General features: G+C 47.7%; 1 protein-coding gene across 2 annotated transcripts in view; it reads right to left on the bottom strand.

Moving 5' to 3' along the window:
• The window catches only part of LOC146869818 (HLA class II histocompatibility antigen, DRB1 beta chain-like), a 90,621-nt gene extending 66,870 nt beyond the window's left edge, over positions 1 to 23,751 (bottom strand). Inside the window, exons 1-2 of one of the 2 annotated variants that reach the window (XM_085619001.1) lie at positions 23,063 to 23,751; positions 17,063 to 17,332 (exon numbers count right to left, since the gene is read on the bottom strand). In XM_085619001.1, the coding sequence (XP_085475127.1) occupies positions 17,063 to 17,332; positions 23,063 to 23,150 (358 nt within the window). In that variant the 5' untranslated portion in view covers positions 23,151 to 23,751. Of the gene's footprint in view, positions 1 to 17,062; positions 17,333 to 21,769; positions 21,847 to 23,062 lie in introns of those variants that run through there. The other variant, XM_085619086.1, reaches the window with a different exon arrangement.
• Between the last annotated feature and the right edge of the window lie 1,224 nt (positions 23,752 to 24,975).

Below are 24,975 nucleotides of genomic sequence, written 5' to 3'. Positions count from 1 at the left end.
ATGAGCAGAGTTGTATTTTCTTTGCCTTGGAGAATAAACAATATACATTTCGGAGTGTCGTGTTGTTTGAAGTGTTTGTCTATTATCACACATCAACAGTGCCTGTTCAAGCTGATAAAGAAAATCAGTTAATATCCTGCACGTGCGCTCAACTGATCGATAAAATCTCTGATCTGCCATCAATTGTTAGCTCTATGGTCCACGAAGTAAAACTATTATCTGGTAGGGAAGTTGGGACGAGTGATGATATAAGAAATATTGGACCCATAGAAAAAAATCCTCTGGTCATAAAACTTTCTCCCCCGCGGAAGGCTAGTGTTAAAAGTGGGGCCCCCGGACCCGTAGCAGGTACTATTCAGGTACCCTTAGAGGCATTACACTCCCCTAATTTAAAGATAAATCTGGAGTCAAATAATAGTAGCTCAATAGTAACTACGGTCACTGAAGTAACAGGAGTACCTGAAGTATTATCAAAAAGGGCGAGGAAAAGATTGAGAAAAACACATAACAAGGCAGCCCGGGATAAAAAAATAGCTAATGGGGTTGCAAACAATAGCGGCCCATTAAACTTGAATTCTGGTCCCGCAGCTCTCTTCCCAATTTTTACACCTTCGACTGCACCTCAAGCCAATAGAAAGGTTAAGCCATGCAGTAAAGCTGGAACCCAGTTACTGTCAATCCGAGAGAACCAGGTAGGGCAAGATAAGCCTATGCAAGATTCACACTCTTATCAGGGTACTGAAAACTTTTTCCAGAATGAGATTATCCCAGTTCAAGAATTAATAGGGTCTAATAATAATATACACACCTATCCAAAAGAAATAGAGTCCGTTTGGTCTAGAGATGAAGGAGTAGTCCCAAAAGGTGAGCAACATATGGCCATTGAAACAATTGTAAACCTTTCCCTTACGCACAGGGACCAGATTAGTCCGAGAATACAGCCCTGTGTACATAACCAGAAGCTACCTCATGGAAAATTAGTAAATCCCCCTCCTTCGCATCCTAACAAGAATGAACAGGTTGAGGGTCCCAGTATTCTGGTTCAATTCAAGCCAGGGCAGCCTGATCGTTTAAATCGACCGGATAATCCCCTGTTGGTGACTGCTGGGAATATGGATCGATCGGATTCAGGGCTTAGGAGTAATACTGATCGATCCGATCCAGTGCTTAAGAGGAATATTGAATCCCCCAAATTGCAGGATAGTTCCCTGTTGGTGACTGCTGGGAATATGGTTAGATCGGATTCAGGGTTTAGGAGTAATACTGATCAATCCGGTCCAGGGTTTAGGAGTAATATTGAATCACCCAAACTACAAGCTGAAAATCGAAAAGTGGTGTTCTGCCCCCTATACTCGACTCGCGGTTCACATGATATTCTGAATAGAGGGAACATTCTGAAATTACTAAAAGCAACTCCTGATCTTAAGGATGTTGCAACCGAAGACCTGGACTCTGTAGAGTTTAAGATAGATGGTGGTAATAGGGAGACAATCATCACGACTTGGCTAAAGGATGATATTGTAAAGAAAATATTAGCGAATTCTAACAACTTTGAAAGTTGGGGGATTAAAGTATGGAGACTACACGGTCTGCAATACCCGACCCCACTAATACCCATAGTGAAGAAGGAGGCTCCAAAACAAACCACTGTTAACCAATTTAGAGTATTGAAAGGCGCTTCAGGTCCATCTTCATCCCTAAATAGGCTAGGTGGCATTAAAATTAAAAGCTGTCAGCCAGGGTCACGTGTGTGTGAGGAATCAAAAGGGGTTCATGCGGCAGCTGATGACTGGAGTTGGCTTCCGGCTACTCTATCTGAAAAAAATTCAGCAAAGACTGATTGATGTTGGGGTACTTTATTCAATTAACGCCCGCTCCCTTGTCAAAAATAAGATCATGTTTAAGGAGATGTTATCAGATAGAATGCCTACCCTAGTATTTGTCACGGAAACATGGGCCAAAGATTCATCTGGTCCTGATCTAATTGAAGCGGTCCCGGAAGGGTACTGCCTGGTTAGACTCGACAGACAGGGTCGAGTGGGAGGGGGCATAGCGATCCTCCATAAAGCCTACCTTCAATGTCATACTGTACCCATATCTGATTTCCCGGATTGCTTTCAAGCTCTTTATTTTACTATAAAGGAAGCGCAATGTCCCGTTCTTAATGGAATCTTAATATATCGACCTCCAGGCTCGAGGGCTGATTTTGCGCACAACCTTTTTCAGTCCTTGGAACCCTACTTTGGTCACGAAAATCTTTCCATTTTGGGTGATTTTAATTTTCATTTAGAACGGCTTGACCTACCTGATACATCAAGCCTTATTGAGACCCTGGCGTCCTGTGGACTCACGCAGCGAGTTAGCAGGGCCACCCATCGCGCAGGCCACACATTAGATGGCATTTTTTCAAATGATCTTCGTTTGACCATCAAGGACCCGGTGTATCTTTCCTGGTCGGACCATCTTGCGGTTCCTTTTTGCTTGGAATACCATAGGGTGAGTGTTTGTAAAACAGGGAAGCACGTAATGGAAACTGCTAGAAACTTTAGAAACATTAGCAGCGACTCCTTTGCGCCCTGGGCTGCTAGCCTTTCCAACTTAGGTTCGGGTAGTGTACAGTCCGCAGTTGGCCTTTTCGAACAGGTTACCAGGGAGGCCCTGAATGAACTGGCCCCAGTACAGACCCGCCGCCTAGCCAGAAAGAGACCATCTGCCCCCTGGTTCTCTGACTCCCTTAGACTCCTCCGTCAAGAAGTGAGGAGGAAGGAGAGGCTCTGGCATGCTAGCTGGGATCTTAAGAACAAGGAAGTTCACAAACTCCTTGTCAGAAAATATAAGATGGCGATCATGCAGGCCAAACAAGACCACTTCGTAGCCCTAACAACCTCGCTCTCTTCGCCGAAGGAGCTCTTCAAAATCGTTGACTCTTTAGTCAACCTGCAAACTCCTGATCCTGTCACTCCATCCCAAGACCTTTGTGATAAGATTGCCTCTTTTTTCCATACTAAAATACACGATATCCATCTGGGTCTTGAGGAACAAAGAGCGTCTATCAGTGTGCCCACTGCTTGGGCTGAGATGAATATGACCTCTACTGACATCTCCCCACTGTGCACCCTGGATTCCTTTCCCCCGCTGGCCTTGCATGATCTGGAGATCTTGCTTGATAAGACCAAGTCCGGCTCGCCCCTGGATACTTGCCCTTTGAAAATCATCAAGCAGTGTAGGGAGACCCTTCTACCACCGCTGCTAGAAATAATGAATCTTGCCATCAGAGATGGCTTCTTCCCTCTGGAGTGGAAGAAGGCAGCGGTGAAACCTCTATTAAAGAAGGCCTCGCTCGATCCGGAAGTCTTAAAAAATTTCCGTCCAATTTCGCTGCTCCCGGCTCCAGCGAAGATGCTTGAGGCACATCTTAACAAGCATCTCGCTGTCTTTGTGGAGAGTTCGGGCTGCCTGGACCCCTCCCAACATGGATTCAGGAGGGAACACAGTACCGAGTTAGCCCTTACCATCGTGCTTGACAAAATCCGCACGACAGTCGATGGGGGCCAGACCACCCTCCTGGTCCTACTTGATCTAACTGCGGCCTTCGATACCCTCTCCCCCTCAGTTCTTACATCACGTCTGAGGGATGTGGGGGTGAAGGACGCAGCTCTAGATCTATTGACTTCTTTCCTCGTTGGGAGGGAACAAAGAGTCAAGCTGGGGGAGTTCCTATCTCCATCCCGTCCTGTGCTATGTGGGGTCCCCCAAGGGTCGGCGCTTAGCCCGACCCTTTTTAACATCTACGTAACCCCTCTAGCCAGACTAATAAGAACGTTCGGGATGGAGGTAGTCTCTTATGCAGATGACACCCAAATACTCGTCTCTCTCTCCCATTCAGATGTGCAAACCGCCTCCAAGTTTAGATCTTGTATGGAGGCGGTTGGTCATTGGATGATTCAGAACTCCCTTAAACTGAATGGGGAGAAGACTGAGGTGATGGTGTTTGGAGGGAAAGAAAACATCTGGTCAGCCAATTGGTGGCCTGACTCGCTGGGAATGTGTCCTTCCCCCACTACATCTGCTAAGAATCTCGGGGTGCTGATAGACCCTGCCCTTGATATGAACAAACAGGTGAGTAGGACCATCTCCACCTGCTGGGGTCTGATCCACACTCTTCGAAGGATTAGGAAATACCTTTCCTTGCAGGCCAGAAAGCAAATTGCTGTCGCACTTATTGGTTCACGTTTGGACTACTGTAATGCGCTGTATGCGGGGCTAAACAGGAGCCTCCTGCAGCGCTTACAGGTAGTTCAAAATGCCACAGCCAGATTTGTTCTGGATATCCCCAAAAGCTCTTCGGCCATGGAGGCTAGGAAAACGCTGCACTGGTTACCGGTAGAACTCCGAATACGATTTAAAATCCTATGTATGACATATAGAGCCTTTGCCAAAAATAGCGATTCAGGAGTCGGATCTATCATTTCCCATTACACTCCTGGAAGGAACTTGCGTTCCGCCGGGAAATTGCTTCTTATAGCTCCCCGTATACGAAGAGCTAAATGGGGTGGCAGGGCCTTTTCCACTCTGGCCCCCAAATGGTGGAATGATCTTCCTCTTGACCTCAGATCCTTGCCCTCCCTGCAGAAGTTCCGTAGTGCTCTTAAAACTTGCCTCTTTCGGCAGGCCTATATGTAAGGATGTTTGCTTCAATTATTGATCGTATTCTTAGGCGCCTTGATACCTTCGGGTTATTGTTTTGCGCGATATACATTTTTATCATATCATATCAATGCACCAACAGCAGTCAAAATTTGTCGGGGCACTTCACTCAATGCACCAATAGCAGTCAGAATTTGCTCTTGGAATACAAATGGTTTTAATACACTTGTAAAAGATGTAAATGTTGTAAGTTTTTTAAATTTGTTTGATATGTTACTTCTGCAAGAAACGTGGAATTTGGCCAGCACGCCGCTGATCGGCTATTACGAATATTTAAATGCAGCGTGCAGGGAAGCTGAATATGGTCGACCAAGTGGGGGACTCTCAATATATGTTTCTTTAAATCTTAATGTTGAACACTATGAAATAGACCTTCAAGTTAAATGGATTAAATTAATAGCCAGTCAATCGTTGATCATTTTAAATGTTTATTTAAGTTCGAAAAAAAAGGTGCGATCACTCCAACTTATTGAGTTATGGGAGATGGTGAAAGTGCTATATTATGATCATAGGGATGCTCAGATGATCATCTCGGGAGATTTTAATATTCATCTTTTATCGTATAAAAAGCGGGAAACCCACTCAGATCTTTTATCCCAATGGTCTAACTGTGAATTTATTAAATACAATTTAACGATGTTGTATGATAGGGAGCATATTCCAACATTTAATAAAGCCGACTGTCTTTCTATAATTGACTATACGATATTGTCAGATAAACTCGCAGAACGAGTTCAAAGTTATGAGGTTGTGCCAAGGATTGAGAGCGACCATAATCCGCAAGTTATTACGATCAATTTACCCTTCGAGTATTTACCAGAGACTAAAATATTAAGAACGGCCCCGGTCGCCAACTGATAGAGGAGTTTGAATGTCTTGACTCCAAATGTAAATTGGAGCCAGTTGAAGGGTGTGACCCTCTTGGTGTAAGGGATACACCAGGCTCTACGAATATTAAGTTATGGTTGGTAGACAAAGTTAAAAAAGTTTTACTTAAAATTAGATCAAATGGAGCCCCTGGCCCTAATGGAATGCCGAACGCTATTTTTAAAGTCAAAATTGAGTATTGGCCAGAGTTATTAACGGTCCTCTTCAATGAAATTCGTAAGACAGGGTGTATTCCGGATTCATGGAGGGGAAGTATAATACAACCGATCTACAAAAGTGGGCCCCAGGAGAATCCTGCAAATTATCGTTTAATTACCCTCACAGACGTAGATGCTAAAATATTCGCAAGTTGTCTGTTAGAGGAGTTGGAGTCTTGGGCGGAAAGAGAAGAATTGATTCCAATCTTTCAGACATGATTTAGGGAGGGAGAATCGATTCTTACTAATTTGATTTTATTGTCTTTACTAGGAGAAAGAGCCATATGTAGGAAACAAAAATTGTACATTTGTTTTATTGACTTAAAAGCCGCGTTTGATTCTGTACCCAGAAATATTCTTTGGAAAAAGCTAATGAATTGGGGTATATCAGAAACTCTTTTAAAAATGATTAAATTATTGTACTCAAATACCTGGGTGCAGGTCAAAATCGGCAATGGTAGACATACTACCCGCCGCCTTGAGACAAATCTTGGCTTAAAACAAGGATGTGTGCTCGCTCCTTGTCTTTTTAATTTATTTATGTCTGATCTCCCAACCCATTTTAATGATGTAAATTCACATTCCCCTTCTGTAATGGGTAAAGAAATTAAATACTTACAGTATGCTGATGATACTATTTTACTTAGCCAAACTATGATAGGACTAAAAAGATTAATACATTCTTTTAATATATATGTAACCCAAAATGGGTTAACAATTAATATAAAAAAAACAAAAATTATGTTATTAGGAAAAGCCAAACTTGGGGTAAAGGACTTGAGTATCAATGGTTTGTCTGTGGACTGTGTAAAAACGTATAAATATTTGGGAATTACATTTGATGATCGACTATCATTCAGACAGCACTTCAATAACTTAGAGGCTAAAGGTTCCTCACTTGCCTTCGCATTTCGAAAATTAAGAGATAAATTAGTATGCCCCAATTATGACCATCTACTTAAAGTCATGAAAGTAAAACTTATTCCCTCGCTGGATTATGGGTAAATTATTTTTAAGGGTAGAGACGTGAAAGTATTGGAGGCCATAGTTGCAAGGACATATAAATCAGTCTTTAGGATTCCTAGGCAGATTTCATGTGCCAATTTAAGACTGGAATTTGGCTTACGGAAACAGCTCTTAGTGCGTAGAGCATCATTTCTAAAAACACTATTGGCATTATCTCGAGCCAAGGAGGGCATGCTGGCCAATATGTGTTGGAGCGAGATTTCGACCAGTGAATACTCCAGAAGCTGGCAGGATTATTTAGCTGAGTGTCTCCTAAAATTCGAATGTCCCAAATTGGAAGACGAAACAAGGAGTAAAATGGATTATAAAAAAATAATTAATTCAACCGTCGCCTTGCTGTCAGAATTGTTGGATAAATATGAGCTGAGAGAAAAAAACACTTTTGGTCTATTGCCAATTGCTTCGACAAAATGATGGCCCAACCTTATTTACTTTTTCATCATCAAAAACCCTTAATTAAAAAGAAATTTATGTTACTAAGGTTTGGAATTTATCCAACCAAAGATGGAACCCCAAAATGGGAGTCCAAATGGGCATCAAATATTTGTCGGCTGTGTGGGCAGTATGACGAAACCTTGCTGCATATGGTAACACTATGCCCAAAAATGATGAAGGAACGGAAAATAATTTTAAAACCTATTTTTAAAGAAATGGGACTTAGGACTTGTAGATCGGCATTAATATTTTGCCTAAGTGGTGTCAATGTCTATATTATACACCAATTTGTAAAATGTATACTTACAGTGGAAAAGAAATTATGTAAGGTTGACACCCAAAGTATATGTTAAATTTGTTAAGGCTGTGAAATGATGATGTTGCTGTTTTTAAGGTGATGATGAATTATTTTTATGGCACTTTTTAATTGTTTGCTTTTATAGTACTACTTTTAGATAATGTACTAATTGTTTGTTTTTAGAGTACCACTTTTAGATAAATGTTCCATTTATAATGTTTATTATTTTTATCGATTGGCACACGTGCACTTTATCCCTGAAAACTGCCACGTCCTGTAAACTATTTTAAAAATGAAATAATAATGTTGAATTATCCCGAACTGGAAAAAGTTAATTGATTGTGGTCAACTTTATGCATTGTATCCTGGAATGTTCAATTAGGTAATGTGTTTGGTTTGTATTTATTTCTGGCCTTTCTTGTAATGGTTTTAATTAATCAACAAAATAAATAATAAATAAATAAATAAATAAACAGTGCTTGGGTGTGACAGCACCTTCTCCCAGAAAGGCTCATGTCAAAGGAACCTTACAGCATTGAACCCTGTGTCAACTTGGAATCAGTGGCTGTTAGTTGCTGTCAAAGCGCTGATGTTGATTTCGTTCACTTATTAAAATAAAATAAAAAATAAAATATATATATATATATATATATATATATATATATGTGTGTGTGTGTGTGTTTCTGTATATATTTACGAGGAAAGCGGTTGCCTAGTGTCTTACCAGTGGAGCCAAGTGAAAGCACTTTCACCAGCACTTTGAATCCTGGCGCAAGGGTGCACTTTAGTCCCTTTTCACAGCAGCGCAGCATACACTATGGGGAACAGAACAGCCCATCCGAGGGAGCACAGACACAGATTTGGAACAGAGGAGCGCTTTGATACTGGTATTGGTGGTGGCGGTAGGCGAGCCAACAAATTAACAAGGCGAGCCGAACCAGAGCCGAGCCAAGGGTCTGTCTCAGGTCTTAGAGCTCGTGCACGGGCCGATCCCTGAAAATGTATGCCATGAATATTATAAAACCACGTAAAATTTAAAGTTTCTTCAAAGTTCAAAAAAGTGTATTTTAACATGTAGAAGCGTTGACATTAATATGTCACATTATAGCACTGAACTGAAAAGTACATAGTGAAAGTGAACTAAGAGGCGAGACAGCTGTCATGTGAACCCTGTACCTGGCCCAAATTATTAGAGAGGAACACTATGGTCTACTAAATTAAACACGATCGGTTTTTTGTACAACTGATGTTCTGACCTCACATATGTAAAAGTGCTTTCATACACGATAATGATGAAAAAGGAGTTTTGGTGAAATAAAATATTGCCCTAAGATCAAACAATTTAAGCAGGGAAGCTACAATTCATCTAAGTTTCCTGGTTTCACTTAGTACAAATTAGGTGCGAAAGGGTAACCTAGTTGTCTTTCTTTATTATAAGGCTTTGTTTTGACCTCTTTGAGAAAGTTTTTGCAGTTTTTACATCCATTAACTCGACTGGAGATATGGAGTAAATTTAATGAGCACCAGTTACATTACACAAGGTCATGTTCCTTTTTATAGACACGGGGAGATGAAGGGCCTTGTGTTCGAAGGCATTGAGCATATCTAAACGGACTGAATCACTATTTCATTTCAGGCTGTTAAGAAATGCTAAATAGGCTTTCCATATGTACTAAACCATAAGCGCAGTCGCAAAATGCGATTTCTACCCAGTAGAAATTGCATTTTGCGGGTACCAAAATAGGAAATCGCACATAGGGATTTCCTAAGCACATATACAAAGCATTTCCTAAATGTGAAAAGGGCATTTAGGGAATGCTATTACCATTGGTTCCAATCCGATGGTAACCATGTGCAATTTAAAAAAAGCACCCCAGAAGGCTTTTTTTAAATGGCCCTGGAGTGTGCACATGCCCCAAAGGCATTGGAGCGCTTTACATGAGCACCACTTACCTTTGAATGTTGTTTAAGGGGGAGCTAATGGCCATAAGTACCAATGGCATTGCATTCCCTAAATTGCGATTCATATTAGGAAATCGCCAATTAGTAAACGTAAAACCATCTCGTATATATGGCCCTTAAAGTCCTGGGTGAAACTAATGCACATGTTAAGGAATTAACATTTTTAGGTCTCGCCTAGCGATGCAGCTCATGCACTGCACGCTTGCAGGACTATTGTCTTCGGTTTTGCTCCGGAAGTGGGGTGGAAGTTCCACCCATGCTTTCCACTGGCCCGTATGAAAAATCCTTGCTTTTGATTGCAAGGGAGGCATGTTTGTTCCCTCCCTGTCTCCTGTTTGCCGTTCCTGCCCGGACAGGAGATATGCATGCGCACGGCGTCTCTTTTGCTAATGGCGGACTTGACAGGGCTTTGTTAATTGGGTGTTATATGCGCGCGCAGCCTACGTAAACGAGCTTCGCTCCGGACCGATTTGCAGTGGAGAAGTCATGTCTCTGCGGCAGCTCTGGAGCACATGTCTGTACACACTGAACATGCTGCTGCAGCAGAAGAAATACCAAGCGGCACTTGCTGTGATCAAGGGGTTCCGCAATGGAGCAGTGTAAGAACGGAGGGAGTGGAGAGCGAAGGACCGAGCAAGTCGCTATCCTTTCCCCGCTGCTTCAGCACTGAACTTTATACCGCTTGCAACAGTGCTGTGTGTTTCAGCACCGCACTGTACCCCAGCGCTGCATTCAATATCGATTACAATTTGATCCTTTCAGTTTGTTCTGTGCCCTCCCAACTCCCTCGCCCAACACTACACACCCGCCTGTCCTGAGCATAACTCCCTCGCCCAACACTACACACCCGCCTGAGCATAACTCCCTCGCCCAACACTGCACACCCCTCTGACACAGCAATGCATTCTCGCTAGAATTGAGCACAGCACCCGGTTTTCTGCCCCAGAGCTCCCAATTCAGTCTGCACATGTTGCAGGTGCGCACTGACCCCCGGCACAGAAAGAACTCCGTTTTGCGAATTTCCGCCCCATTGTTGCATTTGCCCCCAGGTTGTGTCGCCAATCTGCCCCTGTCTAGGACGCACCCCAGCACTGCTTTTTTCCGGACCTGCATCCATTGCATTGCACCCCAGTGGCACGAGGCGCTCCATCAAGTCCCCTGGGAAGAAAAAGAAAACAGTTGCGAGAGGGAATAAAGTGAAACGTTCTCTACTTAATTGACGCGTGCTGACATCACTTCTGTCCACGCGACATCTCATGTTCTGCTTCGCGGGTCACGCGCTAGTAATGCTAAGCGGCCTTCCGGTCTGTGAAGAGCAACCGAGTCCAAGTGCGGAGTGAGCCAGCCATTCACAGACACAACACTCGCTCCACTGGAGAACAGTCCAGACGGACACATCCGTGGCAGGCCTTTAGAATAGAAGAGAGGAGAAACAGTTGTGGGCTGTGGGGAGAATGGACAGGATTACCTAATACCAGTGTTTTACACAAGCGCACACGCCTGGGGATAGAGAACAAGGGACGCTGACTCATGCATAAAGCGAGGTGCGGGAGGGAGAGGGGCTGCAGAAGAATGACAACATTCTGTGGTTTCCGGTGAGAAGTGATGCTGTAACGTACAAGGAGTTGTGTGCATGTGTGTGTGTGGGTTGCTCGCATGGTGCTATAGTGCCCGTACGAGCTGGACTGGGATGGGGAGGCAGCCCTAGGAAGGACTGAATCCCAAAGCCCGGAAAATTTGGAGCACTGATGATTTTTTTTCTTAGGTCTGACAATTTAATACGTCAGGACAACATGTTGATGGTGGCACTGGCGTACTCGGAAGGGATTCACGGCAGCGTGAATATCCCATGCTTAAAAAAAATATTCTTTGTACTAAGCCTGTTTTCAACCGGTTAACAAAAAAGTGTGCATTTCGGAAGCAAATTCGGTAAATTGTTAGAGGAATTTGCTGACAAAAACACTTTGTCACCTGTTTTCTTAACATCTGCTGCAAAGTAGCAGTCACAAGCCAGAGAAAAGTTGACGACCACCCAAGCTAATGTGGTAACTAATTCTCTAAAGAGAAGGGGTTCCCCTTAGACAACTTTCCCTTTGTGAATTGGGACAAAGGTTTCAGGAGGAGCAGTCAGTGATCCAGGAGACCACTGTAAAACAAATGTCAAACGTAAAAAAAAAGCATCTGCAATGCAATAGGTCTCGCATTTGCAAGAGTTTGTGCTATTGGCATTGTAATGACAATGCTTTTTATTTGTGTTTTGAAAACCTGAAAGTGGTGCGTAAACACCCACTTTGAACTTATGGTCCTTGCTTACGAGAAGCAAGGCTGCCATCAACAGGGGCGTAACACAGGACCCCGCAGCTCCCGTGGTGCGGAGGGGCCCCCGAGTTGCAGAGGGCCCCCTCAGGTACAGCTGCAAAGTATGGTTATCAAAAGGCAAGCGTAGAGACTTTGAATACGGAAAACACCGCCATTTCCAATTAATGTTTTCTAAGTTGCCGTTTCCTGCAATTTTCTGTCAAGATGGTTTAAAATTAAAGTGCAAAAGTCTTCATTAGGATCATGTGAGGCCACTTCCTGTGAAGTCATGGGGGTCCAGGGCAAGTGACGTTACATCTTCCACTGCTGTCATTTTCAGATTGCTACTGCACCGCTTGCTCATATTAGGACATTCTTTTTACAGAAGCACCTACCTAATAGGAACTCATTGAGGTGACTGGAGACAGCAGGCACCACGCCAGAAATAAATCTGTACAATAGCGCAATTGTACAAATATTATCACCCTCAGCAGATGAGCGAGCGCTCCAGTGCACCACACTGAGAAAGGGGCATCGCACCGTATGCATATCATGGATCCAGTATCTATGACATCATTGTAGCTTTCCTGCAACAAAAGCTGCCTTGCACAAAACAGGACATTCTGTTATTCGCCGGACACCCATTCATTCACCAAATGTTTCTGGAATATTTCCAAACTGTTGATCTGAAAACCCCTCATTCTTGTCACAGTGGGAAAAGGAGATTCCTACAAAGTGTTCAAGTTAAGGACACAACAAATCTGCTCCACAGATTGCTGCCTGTGCAACGCTACAGAGACATTGCAGCGCCAGCCTGTGTTTCGGCTTTCACTGGTTGGATGAGGCAACACGCTTCAAAGGGGCCTGCTCCTTACTAAACACCATGTCCACCAGCTCTATTGCCACATTCCTTCCCACCCAACCCATGGTTCCTTTGTGAAAGTGCATTCCCTCTGTGTGCTTCGAAGAGAGGAAAGGCACTATTTGAACTCCCATATATCGACATAACTAAAACTATCTTTGTTGTTTAAAACTTGCCACCACAGAGTTAATGGCACTTTAAGGAAATCCTGCTATTGCCCAACACAACAATATTCATTTCAGGAGGATGAACATACATTGTTGGCAAACCGATCAACCCAGTAAACAAATTATTTCTCACAGAAACATGCCCTACAGAGCCAACAGAAATCTTGTGTACAAGACCATCCAACACCCTCACATGCCCAACAAAGCATGAGAGTAAGCAATGGAAAAACTCCCTGGTAACACCATCACATTCAACACAGCTATATGGACAATACACAACTATTCATTGATCTTGAGTGAAATAAACGGCAACGTCCTGTTACTCACTCACCCAGATGCAGAAACACACAGGGGCTTATTTACAAGCCCTTTGCGCCGCCGGTCGGTCACTTTTTCCCATGTTAAAAGTGACGCAACGGTGGCGCAAGGGGCTTGCAAATAAGCCCCACGGTGCTGTGATTCCAAGCAAGCTTGGGAGCAGTGGGAACACACAGTGTCTTTCCTTAAATCAAAAAGAAAGGTCACTAAACACTAAGCAGAACAAAGCTTCTAAGTGCTGTAAAACCGACTGAACAATGATTGGCTACCGCGACTCCGAACAGATGGAAAACCAAGAGCAGCCCCCTCTGGGCTGCAGAGAGGCTTCAACGGCACACAAACTGTAGACATGTGCTGTAAGAACAGTCATAACGAAATTCAGAAATCAATACAAGTTTGCCACCCTGGACCAGGAGTGCCAGTTTGTCTAGAGTGTCACTAGTGAAAGTAAATATCACTGATGCGGTTTGTTAGGGCTGTTTACACGTTGCGGACTGGGGCAGTTTGAGTTGTTCATGACATAAGGTCTAACATTTGAGCGACTGACCATGGTCAGTCTGAAATAAAAATTTTGCACTTCTCACAGAGCACAAAGACCACACACTTACACCACGCAAAGAGTGTAAAATATGTAATTTGCCACTGAGTGACTGGACGGAATGTTGGAACAAATGCCAGTGCAAAACTGTACCACGCTCAGTGCACTCCCAGAGATCAGGGTGACCGTTCTACGTGTGTGGGTGGCTCCCTTTAAGTACTACCGTAGCTTGTCTTGCTGGTAACCTCTTCAAATCCTGCCCAACGTCCAATATAAGGAATCTAGGCTAACACAAACCCTTACTGTATAATGAAGAATTAGAGGGGGGTCCGAGGGATTTTTAACGATCTGCAAGGATTATATCCCCAATTATATACTTATTACCAACAAAGAAATCCTTGGGTCTTTCAAAAGGCATGTATAGTGATGCGCAAAATCACACAGGAAAACCTGTGGGATGAACCCTTTCAGGACGAAAACCCTCACCCACCATAGATGGCATGCTTCATCATTTGGGTTTCTCCTCTCGGTGACGAGTACAGGTTGGGTGGAGAAGACGGACTAGAGGGAGTGATGAACAGAGAGAGGCAGCAACAGAGAAAGAGAATGATGGGAGCAGGAGTGGACATAAGTGATGGAGAAGAGACCTTTGTGTGGTCGAGAACGGAAGTAAAGAGCGCAAGAGATAAAGATAAAAGGGGAAGGAAACGTCAAAGCAAGAAACAGGGACGAGAGTGAGTTAGTGATAAAAATGAAGTGATGGAGAGACTCGAAGGAGATGATCTGATGGAGACACACAGGGAGGAGAGTGAGTGATAAAGAGTGAGTGATGAGAGAGACAAAGAGGATAATATATGATGGAGACACAGGGAGGAGAGTGATAAAGAGAGACAATGACAATATTGTCTGATGGAGACACGCACAGAGGAGAGTGAGTGATAGATAATGATTGACGGAGAGAGACAGCGAGGATATTTTGTGGTGGAGACACACAGGAGAGTGAGTGATAGGAAGTGATGGAGAGACTCGAAGGGCATCATCTAATGGAGACTCATAGAGAGGAGAGTGAGTGATAGAGAATGAGTGATGAGAGAGACAACGAGGATATTATATGATGGAGACACAGGGAGGAGAGTGAGTGAAGAGAGGGAATGGTGAATAGAGATAAGGGCAATATTATATGATGGAGACACACACAAAGGAGAGTGAGTGATAAAGAATGAGTGATGAGAGATACAAAGTGGATATTATATGATGGAGACACAGGGAGGAGAGTGAGTGATAGAGAATGAGTGATGAGAGAGAGACAGGATATTGTGTGATGGAGACACAAACAGAAGAGAGTGAGTGATAGAGAGGAAGTGATGGAGATACACACAGATGAGAGAGTGATGGGGCGAAGTGATGGAGATACACACAGATGAGAGAGTGATGGGGCGAAGTGATGGAGATACACACAGATGAGATTGTCTGATGGAGACACACAGGGAGGAGAGTGAGTGGTAGAGAGTGATGGGGAGAGAGAGACCACGAGGATATTGTATGATGGAGACACACACAGAGGAGAGTGAGTGATAGAGAATGAGTGATGGAGAGAGACAGGATATTGTGTGATGGAGACACAAACAAAAGAGAGTGAGTGATAGAGAGGAAGTGATGGAGATACACACAGATGAGAGAGTGATGGGGCGAAGTGATGGAGATACACACAGATGAGAGAGTGATGGGGCGAAGTGATGGAGATACACACAGATGAGATTGTCTGATGGAGACACACAGGGAGGAGAGTGAGTGGTAGAGAGTGATGGGGAGAGAGAGACCACGAGGATATTGTATGATGGAGACACACACAGAGGAGAGTGAGTGATAGAGAATGAGTGATGGAGAGAGACAGGATATTGTGTGATGGAGACACAAACAGAAGAGAGTGAGTGATAGAGAGGAAGTGATGGAGATACACACAGATGAGAGAGTGATGGGGCGAAGTGATGGAGATACACACAGATGAGAGTGATGGGGCGAAGTGATGGAGATACACACAGATGAGATTGTCTGATGGAGACACACAGGGAGGAGAGTGAGTGGTAGAGAGTGATGGGGAGAGAGAGAGACCACGAGGATATTGTATGATGGAGACACAAACAGAAGAGAGTGAGTGATATAGAGAAAGTGATGGAGAGAGACTCGAAGGGCATAATTAAGGCTCCCTGTTTTCCATTTTTACTGATTTTTACAGATAAATACAGACAGAAAACATTTATTTTCTTGTCTGTATTTATTTTTAAATATGGATAAAAACGGAAATTGGGTTGTTTATTGAGTAATTCTAAATACTGTCTACCATGACTGCCAGGCCAATAGCTGTGTGGATTGATAGGTAAGGGGGCTAAAAAAGAAATGAATTTTAGTAAAGAGGTTTTAACAGCAGTAGATAAGTGTAAGGTTGATTCTGAAACATGCATATTTTACATTGATTTATCTTCTGTGGGTGTTTACAGCATTGAAACCTGGTAGGCATTCAAGCATATTTACCGGCTAAATAAATGTGGAAATATACTAATTTCAGCTTCATTTTTCCATAAAACCCCAAATAAATATGGATAAATACAGATAAAATTTGCGAAAAATAAATATGGATAAATACAGACGGAAATGTCCAAAAAATAAATACCATAAAACCGGGAGCCCTAGGCATAATCTGTCACCTGAACCCACAGACCACAACCCTTGAAGAAGCACCGACAGCCTCGGAAGCAGACCTGCGGACAGTGGAGTAGGCAGACCTTGTGCCTACCCCCCAAGACATGTACCCTGTGAAAGTCCTACATGAAGAGGTCAATCGGAGGGGCCCCTTCCACGTATCCTGCAGAGGGCCCCCTCAAGTTTCGTTACGCCACTGGCCATTAAAAAAGGCGCTGTTATCTCCAGCCTTGCTTCTCCTAAGCAAGGACTATAAGTACAAAGTGCGTGTTTATTTACGCACCACTTGCAGTTTTTCAAAATACATCATTAAAGGGCATCGTCACTTACAATTCCAATGGCTGAAACTCTCGCGAACGCGAGACCTATAAATGCTTGTTGAATTTTGAAGAGACGTTTTGCATATTGTTCTATAAAGTTGATTGCACGACTCGGCTCGTGCACGGACTCTTAGAGCCGAGGCCGTCCCGTGGCTCGGACCTCCCAGGACGGTTATGGGTCCCGGCGATGCCCTGGCTCTGCTGCCGGGAGCCCGCGGGTTGTGATAGCCTCGTGGCTGGGAAGGGGGAGGGAGTGGGGGGTGGGGGGGTCGCGGGAGCTCATGAATTCTGTGGTGTGTTGTTTGCAGCCGCAGCGCCTCCCCCCCCCCCCCCTTCCGTGACTCACGCCTCCGCTGCTCCATGAAGCCCTCGTAGATCCCGTAGTTGTATCTGCAGAATCTGTCCACCTCGGCCCGCACCTGCTCCAGGACCGCCTCGTCGCTGTTCCAATACCTGGCATCCGCCTCCCCGAACTCGGTGTCGGCCACGAAGTACCCCACGTCGCTGTCGAAGTGCACGAACTGCTGCCGGTTGTAGGACCAGCGGGCCAGGAGCCGGACCCGCTGAGAGCCGTTCACGAAGTGACACTCAGCCTTCATCTGTGTCACGAAGTCCACTGCGGAGAGAAGAGGAGACGAGCGTCACTCTGGACCTGAGGGGTGACCTGAGCACTCTAGAGACAGCTGGGGAGGGAGGGGGCACGAGCTCCCAGGAGAGACACCGAAACACTCAGAGGACACACAGAGGAGGGATTATGAGGCAGGAGAAAGATCATGCTGAAAGAGGAGAGACAGAAACGCTCTGAGGGCAGAGCACCCCGAGGAAAGTGACTGTCAGAAAGGAGAGAGAGAAAGAAACACTCCAAGAACTTAGAGATACACACAGGAGACATTCTACGGAAGCACAGAGATGCTACGGAGGACACACATAAACCCTCTGATGGGAGAGAAACGTAGGGAGGAGGCGCTCTGAGGAGAGGTACACTTAGGGAAGAGACACTCTGAGGGGAGGGAAGAGACGCTCTGAGGAGAGGTACACTTAGGGAAGAGACACTCTGAGGGGAGGGAAGAGACGCTCTGAGGGGAGGTACACTTAGGGAAGAGACGCTCTGAGGGGAGATACACTTAGGAAAGAGTAGCTCTGAGGGGGAGGTACACCTGGGGAAGAGATGCCCTGCGGGGAAGGTACACCTGGGGAAGAGACGCTCAAAGGGGAGGTCCACCTAGGGAAGAGATGCTCTGAGAAGGAGGTAAACCTAGGGAAGAGACAGTCTGAGGGGGAGGTAGGTATACCTAGGGAAGAGACGCTCTGAGGGGAGGTCCACCTACGGCAGAGACACTCTGAGGGGAGGTACACTTAGGGAAGAGACGCTCTGAGGGGGAGGTATACCTAGAGAAGAGACGCTCTGAGGGGAGGTACTCTTAGGGAAAAGACGCTCTGAGGGGGAGGTACATCTAGGCAAGAGTAGCTCTGAGGGGAGGTACAGCTAGGTAAGAGACGCCCTGAGGGGGAGGTACACCTGGGGAAGAGACGCTCAGAGGGGAGGTCCACCTAGGGAAGAGATGCTCTGAGGGGGAGGTAAACCTAGGGAAGAGACAGTCTGAGGGGAGGTCCACCTAGGGAAGAGACACTCTGAGGGGAGAAACACTAGGGAAGAGACACTCTGAGGGGACGTACACTTAGGGAAAAGACGCTCTGAGGGGAAGGTACACCTAGGGAAGAGACGCTCTGAGGGGAAAGGACATCTAGGGAAGAGATGCTCTGAGGGGAGGGAAGAGACGGACTGAGGGGAGGTACACTTAGGGAAGAGACCCTCTGAGGGGAGATACACTTAGGAAAGAGTAGCTCTGAGGGGAAAGTACACCTAGGGAAGAGATGCTCTGAGGGGGAGGTAAACCCAGGGAAGAGACAGTCTGAGGGGGAGGTAGGTATACCTAGGGAAGAGACGCTCTGAGGGGAGGTCCACCTAGGGAAGAGACGCTCTGAGGGGAGGTCCACCTAGGGAAGAGACACTCTGAGGGGAGAAACACTACGGAAGAGACACTCTGAGGGGAGGTACACTTAGGGAAGAGACTCTCTGAGGGGGAGGTATACCTAGAGAAGAGACGCTCTGAGGAGAGGTACACCTAGGGAAGAGATGCTCTGAGGGGGAGGTACACCTAGGTAAGAGACAGTCTGAGGGCGAGGTATACCTAGGGAAGAGATGCTCTGAGGGGGAGGTACACCTAGGGAAGAGACAGTCTGAGGGGGGTATACCTAGGGAAGAGACACTCTGAGGGGAGAAACACTAGGGAAGAGACACTCTGAAGGGAGGTACACTTTGGAAAGAGACGCTCTGAGTGGGAGGTACACCTAGGGAAGAGACGCTCTGAGGGGAGGTACTCTTAGGGAAAAGACGCTCTGAGGGGGAGGTACATCTAGGGGAGAGATGCTCTGAGGGGGAGGTAAACCTAGGGAAGAGACGCTGTGAAGGGGATGTACACCTAGGGAAGAGACGCTCTGAGGGGGGTAACTTTGGGAAGAGACGCTCTGAGGGGGAGGCACACCTAGGGAAGAGACGCTGTGTGGGGAGATACACTTCGGGAAGGGACGCTCTCAAGGGGAGGTACACCCAGGGAAGAGACGATCTGAGGGGAGATACACTTAGGGTAGGGACGCTCTGAGGGGGAGGTACACTAGGGAAGAGACGATCTGAGGAGAGATACACTTAGGGTGTAGATGCTCTGAGAGGGAGGTACACCTAGGGAAGAGACGCTCTGAGGGGGAGGTACACTAGGGAAGAGACGATCTGAGGAGAGATACACTTAGGGTGTAGATGCTCTGAGGGGGAGGTATACCTAGAGAAGAGACGCTCTGAGGGGAGGTACTCTTAGGGAAAAGACGCTCTGAGGGGGAGGTACATCTAGGCAAGAGTAGCTCTGAGGGGAGGTACAGCTAGGTAAGAGACGCCCTGAGGGGGAGGTACACCTGGGGAAGAGACGCTCAGAGGGGAGGTCCACCTAGGGAAGAGATGCTCTGAGGGGGAGGTAAACCTAGGGAAGAGACAGTCTGAGGGGGAGGTAGGTATACCTAGGGAAGAGACGCTCTGAGGGGAGGTCCACCTAGGGAAGAGACACTCTGAGGGGAGAAACACTAGGGAAGAGACACTCTGAGGGGAGGTACACTTAGGGAAAAGACGCTCTGAGGGGAAGGTACACCTAGGTAAGAGACGCTCTGAGGGAACATACACTTAGGGAAGAGACGCTCTGAGGGGAAGGTACATCTAGGGAAGAGATGCTCTGAGGGGAGGGAAGAGACGGACTGAGGGGAGGTACACTTAGGGAAGAGACCCTCTGAGGGGAGATACACTTAGGAAAGAGTAGCTCTGAGGGGAAAGTACACCTAGGGAAGAGATGCTCTGAGGGGGAGGTAAACCCAGGGAAGAGACAGTCTGAGGGGGAGGTAGGTATACCTAGGGAAGAGACGCTCTGAGGGGAGGTCCACCTAGGGAAGAGACACTCTGAGGGGAGAAACACTACGGAAGAGACACTCTGAGGGGAGGTACACTTAGGGAAGAGACTCTCTGAGGGGGAGGTATACCTAGAGAAGAGACGCTCTGAGGAGAGGTACACCTAGGGAAGAGATGCTCTGAGGGGGAGGTACACCTAGGTAAGAGACAGTCTGAGGGCGAGGTATACCTAGGGAAGAGATGCTCTGAGGGGGAGGTACACCTAGGGAAGAGACAGTCTGAGGGGGGTATACCTAGGGAAGAGACACTCTGAGGGGAGAAACACTAGGGAAGAGACACTCTGAAGGGAGGTACACTTTGGAAAGAGACGCTCTGAGTGGGAGGTACACCTAGGGAAGAGACGCTCTGAGGGGAGGTACTCTTAGGGAAAAGACGCTCTGAGGGGGAGGTACATCTAGGGGAGAGATGCTCTGAGGGGGAGGTAAACCTAGGGAAGAGACGCTGTGAAGGGGATGTACACCTAGGGAAGAGACGCTCTGAGGGGGGTAACTTTGGGAAGAGACGCTCTGAGGGGGAGGCACACCTAGGGAAGAGACGCTGTGTGGGGAGATACACTTCGGGAAGGGACGCTCTCAAGGGGAGGTACACCCAGGGAAGAGACGATCTGAGGGGAGATACACTTAGGGTAGGGACGCTCTGAGGGGGAGGTACACTAGGGAAGAGACGATCTGAGGAGAGATACACTTAGGGTGTAGATGCTCTGAGAGGGAGGTACACCTAGGGAAGAGACGCTCTGAGGGGGAGGTACACTAGGGAAGAGACGATCTGAGGAGAGATACACTTAGGGTGTAGATGCTCTGAGAGGGAGGTACACCTAGGGAAGAGACGCTCTGAGAGGGATGGTACACCTAGAGATGAGACGCTCTGAGGGGAGATACACATAGGGAAGAGACGCTCTGCGGGGGAGGTACACCTAGGGAAGAGGTGCTCTGAGAGGGAGGTACACCTCGGGATGAGACGCTCTGAGGGGAGAAACACTTAGGGAAAAGAAGCTCTGAGGGGGAAGTACACCTAGGGAAGAGACGCTCTGAGGGGCGGTACACCTAAGGAAGAGACGCTCTGAGGGGGAGGTAAATCTAGGTAAGAGACTCTCTGAGGGGGAGGTACACCTAGGGAAGAGGCGCTCGGAGGGGGAGGTACACCTAGGGAATAGACGCTCTGAGGGGAGGTACACTTAAGGATGAGACGCTCTGAGGGGAGAAACACTTAGGGAAAAGAAGCTCTGATGGGGAAGTACACCTAGGGAAGAGACACTCTGAGGGGCGGTACACCTAAGGAAGAGACGCTCTCAAGGGGACGTACATCTAGGGAAGAGACGCTCTGAGGGGCGGTACACCTAAGGATGAGACGTACTGAGGGGAGGTACACCTAGGGAAGAGACGGCCTGAGGGGGAGTTCACCAATGGAAGAGATGCTCTGAGGGTAGATACACTTAAGGTAGAGAAGCTCTGAGGGCTGGTACACTTAGGGAAGAGGCGCTCTGAGGGGGGATACACTTAGAGAAGAGACACTCTGCGGGGAGATACAGTTAGGGAAGAGACGCACTCTGGGGGAGGTACACCTAGGGAAGAGGCGCTCTGAGGGTGAGGTACACCCAGGCAAGAGACGCTCTGAGGGGAGATACACTTAGAGAAGAGACGCTCTGAGAGGGAGGGGCACGTAGGAAAGTGACGCTCAGAGGGGGAGGTACATATAGGGAAGAGACGCTCTGAGGGGAGGTAGACGTAGGAAAGTGACGCTCTGAGGGGGAGGTACACCTAAGGAAAAGACACTCTGAGGGGGAGGTACACCTAGGGAAGAGACGCTCTGGGGGGGGGGGGGGGGGGTACACTTTGGGAAGAGACGCTCTGAGAGGGAGATACACTTAGGGAAGTGACGCTCTCAGAGGGAGGTACACCTAGGGAAGAGACGTTCTGAGGGGAGATACACCTAGGGAAGAGATGCTCTGAGAGGGATGGTACACCTAGGGAAGAGACGTTCTGAGGGGCAGGTACACCCAGGGAAGAGGTGCTCTGAGAGGGAGGTACACCTCGGGATGAGACGCTCTGAGGGGAAATACACTTAGGGAAGAGACGCTCTGAGGGGAGGTACACCTAAGGAAGAGACTCTCTGAGGGTGAGGTACACCTAAGGAAGAGACGCTCTGAGGGGGAGGTACACCTTGGGAAGAGACACTCTGAGGGGAGGTACACTTATGGAAGAGACGCTGAGGGGGGCACACTTAGGGAAGAGACGCTCTGAGGGGAGATACACTTAGGGTAGAGACGTTCTGAGTGGAGGTATAGTTAGAGAAGTGACGCTTACACAATAGCTTTCTTTTCTCTTAATTCTCTAAATTTTTTTTTGTTTAAAAACTATCACTTTTAATAAGTACTTCTCGGGGCACTGTTATAAAGTGCATTAATATTTTTAAATCTTCCGCAGGTTAAAGGAATACACTTTTTTGAATTTTGAAGACGATTTATCATAATTTAAGCGATGTTTGTGGTACAATTTACATGGCAAACATGTTCAGGGCTTGGACACCGCAGGCTCTAAGAGCCAAGCCAGACCATTGTCTCAGCTTTGACTCGGCTCTCCCTCTTGAATTGTTCGCTCGCCCACCTTTAGCTGAGATGCCTTCATAAGTTGCAGGTGTAGTTCCATCCCTGGAAATATAGCTCAGGAGACCAGTGGAGCGTTCGTAACAAGCAGAGTATCAGACAGGATACCTTATTTTGAGCACTACCCCACGGGATGAGGGGGCTGGGCCCCCCGAGAGACCCCCAGGATCTCCTGCTGCATCCGAGCCTTTCTCACGGGAGGGGATGCTCACACATACGTGTTGTCTCGGACTCACCTGGAGTGTTTCTGCCGTGCGTGACCCGCACCCCCAGGAGAGCCAGCATCACCATAAGCCCCCCGACGGACATCAAGGGGGTCTCCATGATCGGCAGCGCCGTGCAGCGTCCAAGAGACGGGAGAGAGTCTGGCGCTGAAGTCACTAAGTGAGCCCAGTACAGAGCGCCATGCACCGAACCACAGCGACCCCACCCACTCCACTGGGACAACCAATCAGGGGCCAGTATACAGCGCGTCACCAGTCACCGAGGAGAGCACAAGAGAGGAATAGCGCCAGAAGTCACGGAAGAGAGCTCAGGTGTCAGGACAGAGAGAATTCAAGTGTCATGCCAGGGAGCATCAGCAGTAACCAAAGAGAGTTCAAGTGTCAGGACAGGGAGTGTCAGCAGTCACCGAGGAGAGCCTACGTGTCAGGACAGAGAGCGTCAGCAGTCAGTGAGGAGAGCCCAGGTGTCAGGACAGAGAGCACCAGCAGTCACAGAGGAGAGCCCAAGTATCAGGACAGAGACCCTGAGCAGTCACTGAGGAGAGCCCAGGGGTCAGGACAGCATCCTGGTTTTTGGTGTGTTCCGCCCTCCCGCCGCTGGCGCTGGCCGCCGTTTGCTGCCGCTGTGCTTTACCGTCTGTCTGCCTCCTCCTGCCTCGCCGCCGCCCGTTGTGGGCCCTGCCATCGTCCGCCTTCACCATCTACCTCCCAGCGGGGGGAGCGGCGGCGAAGTTTGCTGCGGACTCCTGGTGTGGCTGCCCTGCAGGGGTGGAGGCGGTGATTTCAGCTTGCGGTTTGCGGTCTCTCCATTTTATGGAGAGGTGCGGCACAGTGAGGTGCAGTGATCCATAGTGAGCGGCTCCACAATCTTAAATCTCGAATCAACAATTAAACAAACAATCGGCCGGCCGGCCTGCAATCTCCCGTGTAGCGCCGCCATGCTCGGCCAACTTCCTTGAGTCTCACCAGCCCCTGGCCCCCACATCAAGTGCTTGGCTACCTTGGTCCGGACCCTCCAGAGAGCTGCAGGAGTGCGGAGTGCGGAGTGCTCGCAGTTAGTGTCGCCTGAAGCCGCCGCGAAGGAGCCAGCTGCGATTTCTAGCGGAGCTGAGCGGTCCCTTGGCCGTGTTTGGACTGGCTCGCGATCCCCCTCTGAGCAACAAGCGCGGTAAGTGCATCCGCTACCAGGGGGTGAGCCTGCAGTGAGCTAGGCGGGACCAAGCTGAAAACAGCCACCGTAACGAGCCCAAAACCCCCACTGCAACGGCAAGCGCAGGCCGCCACTAGTGGGTGGCTGCTGTGAGGGTGAGAGGGTGAGGGTGAGAGACTGAATCTGGCTGGTCTGCAGTCCACCTAGCTGCTGGAGGAGGTGCCAAGAGGGCCGTGGGAACTGCACTGGTGCCGCACTAGTGGCAGGAGGCAGTAGGCAGCGGGCAGTAGCCAGCATCCCGCGCAGCGGTAGGAGCCGCACCAGCGCCCCCACTGCCGCTGGAGACTCTCCCTCAAGAGGCAGGAGGCAGGAACAGCGGCGGGGAGTGGACAAGCGCCTCAGCGGCAGGAGAAGCCGCGGGCATACCCCCACTGGCGACATCTGCTGCATTTTCACCTCGCAGGATCAGTCCGTGTCCATCCTAGCGCCCCTGAACCATACTTTAAAGAGATCTTTGCCATAGTGCAGAGTTTTCTTGCACCTAGCGCTCAGGTGGCAGTAGCCCCTGTCTCGGAAGCCTGGTGTAATACCTTGGCATCTTTCTTTAAGGATAAAATTATTAGCATCCAGGAGACATTTCGGCCCTCCAGGAGGTCTGGTAGTCCTGAGCGGGCTCCCTCTCTGCCTAGGGCTTCCCCGAACTCCAGCCTCTCTGAGTTGTCCCATTGACCTGACTGGCTCCCTTAGAATTCTTAAAGCCCTCAAGTCTGGCTCG

The sequence above is a fragment of the Triturus cristatus genome, chromosome 1_1, assembly GCF_964204655.1.
Source record: "Triturus cristatus chromosome 1_1, aTriCri1.1, whole genome shotgun sequence".
Classification (NCBI taxonomy): domain Eukaryota; kingdom Metazoa; phylum Chordata; class Amphibia; order Caudata; family Salamandridae; genus Triturus; species Triturus cristatus.
Note: the sequence above shows the minus strand (reverse complement) of the source record. Positions and strands in the feature narration are given on the sequence as shown.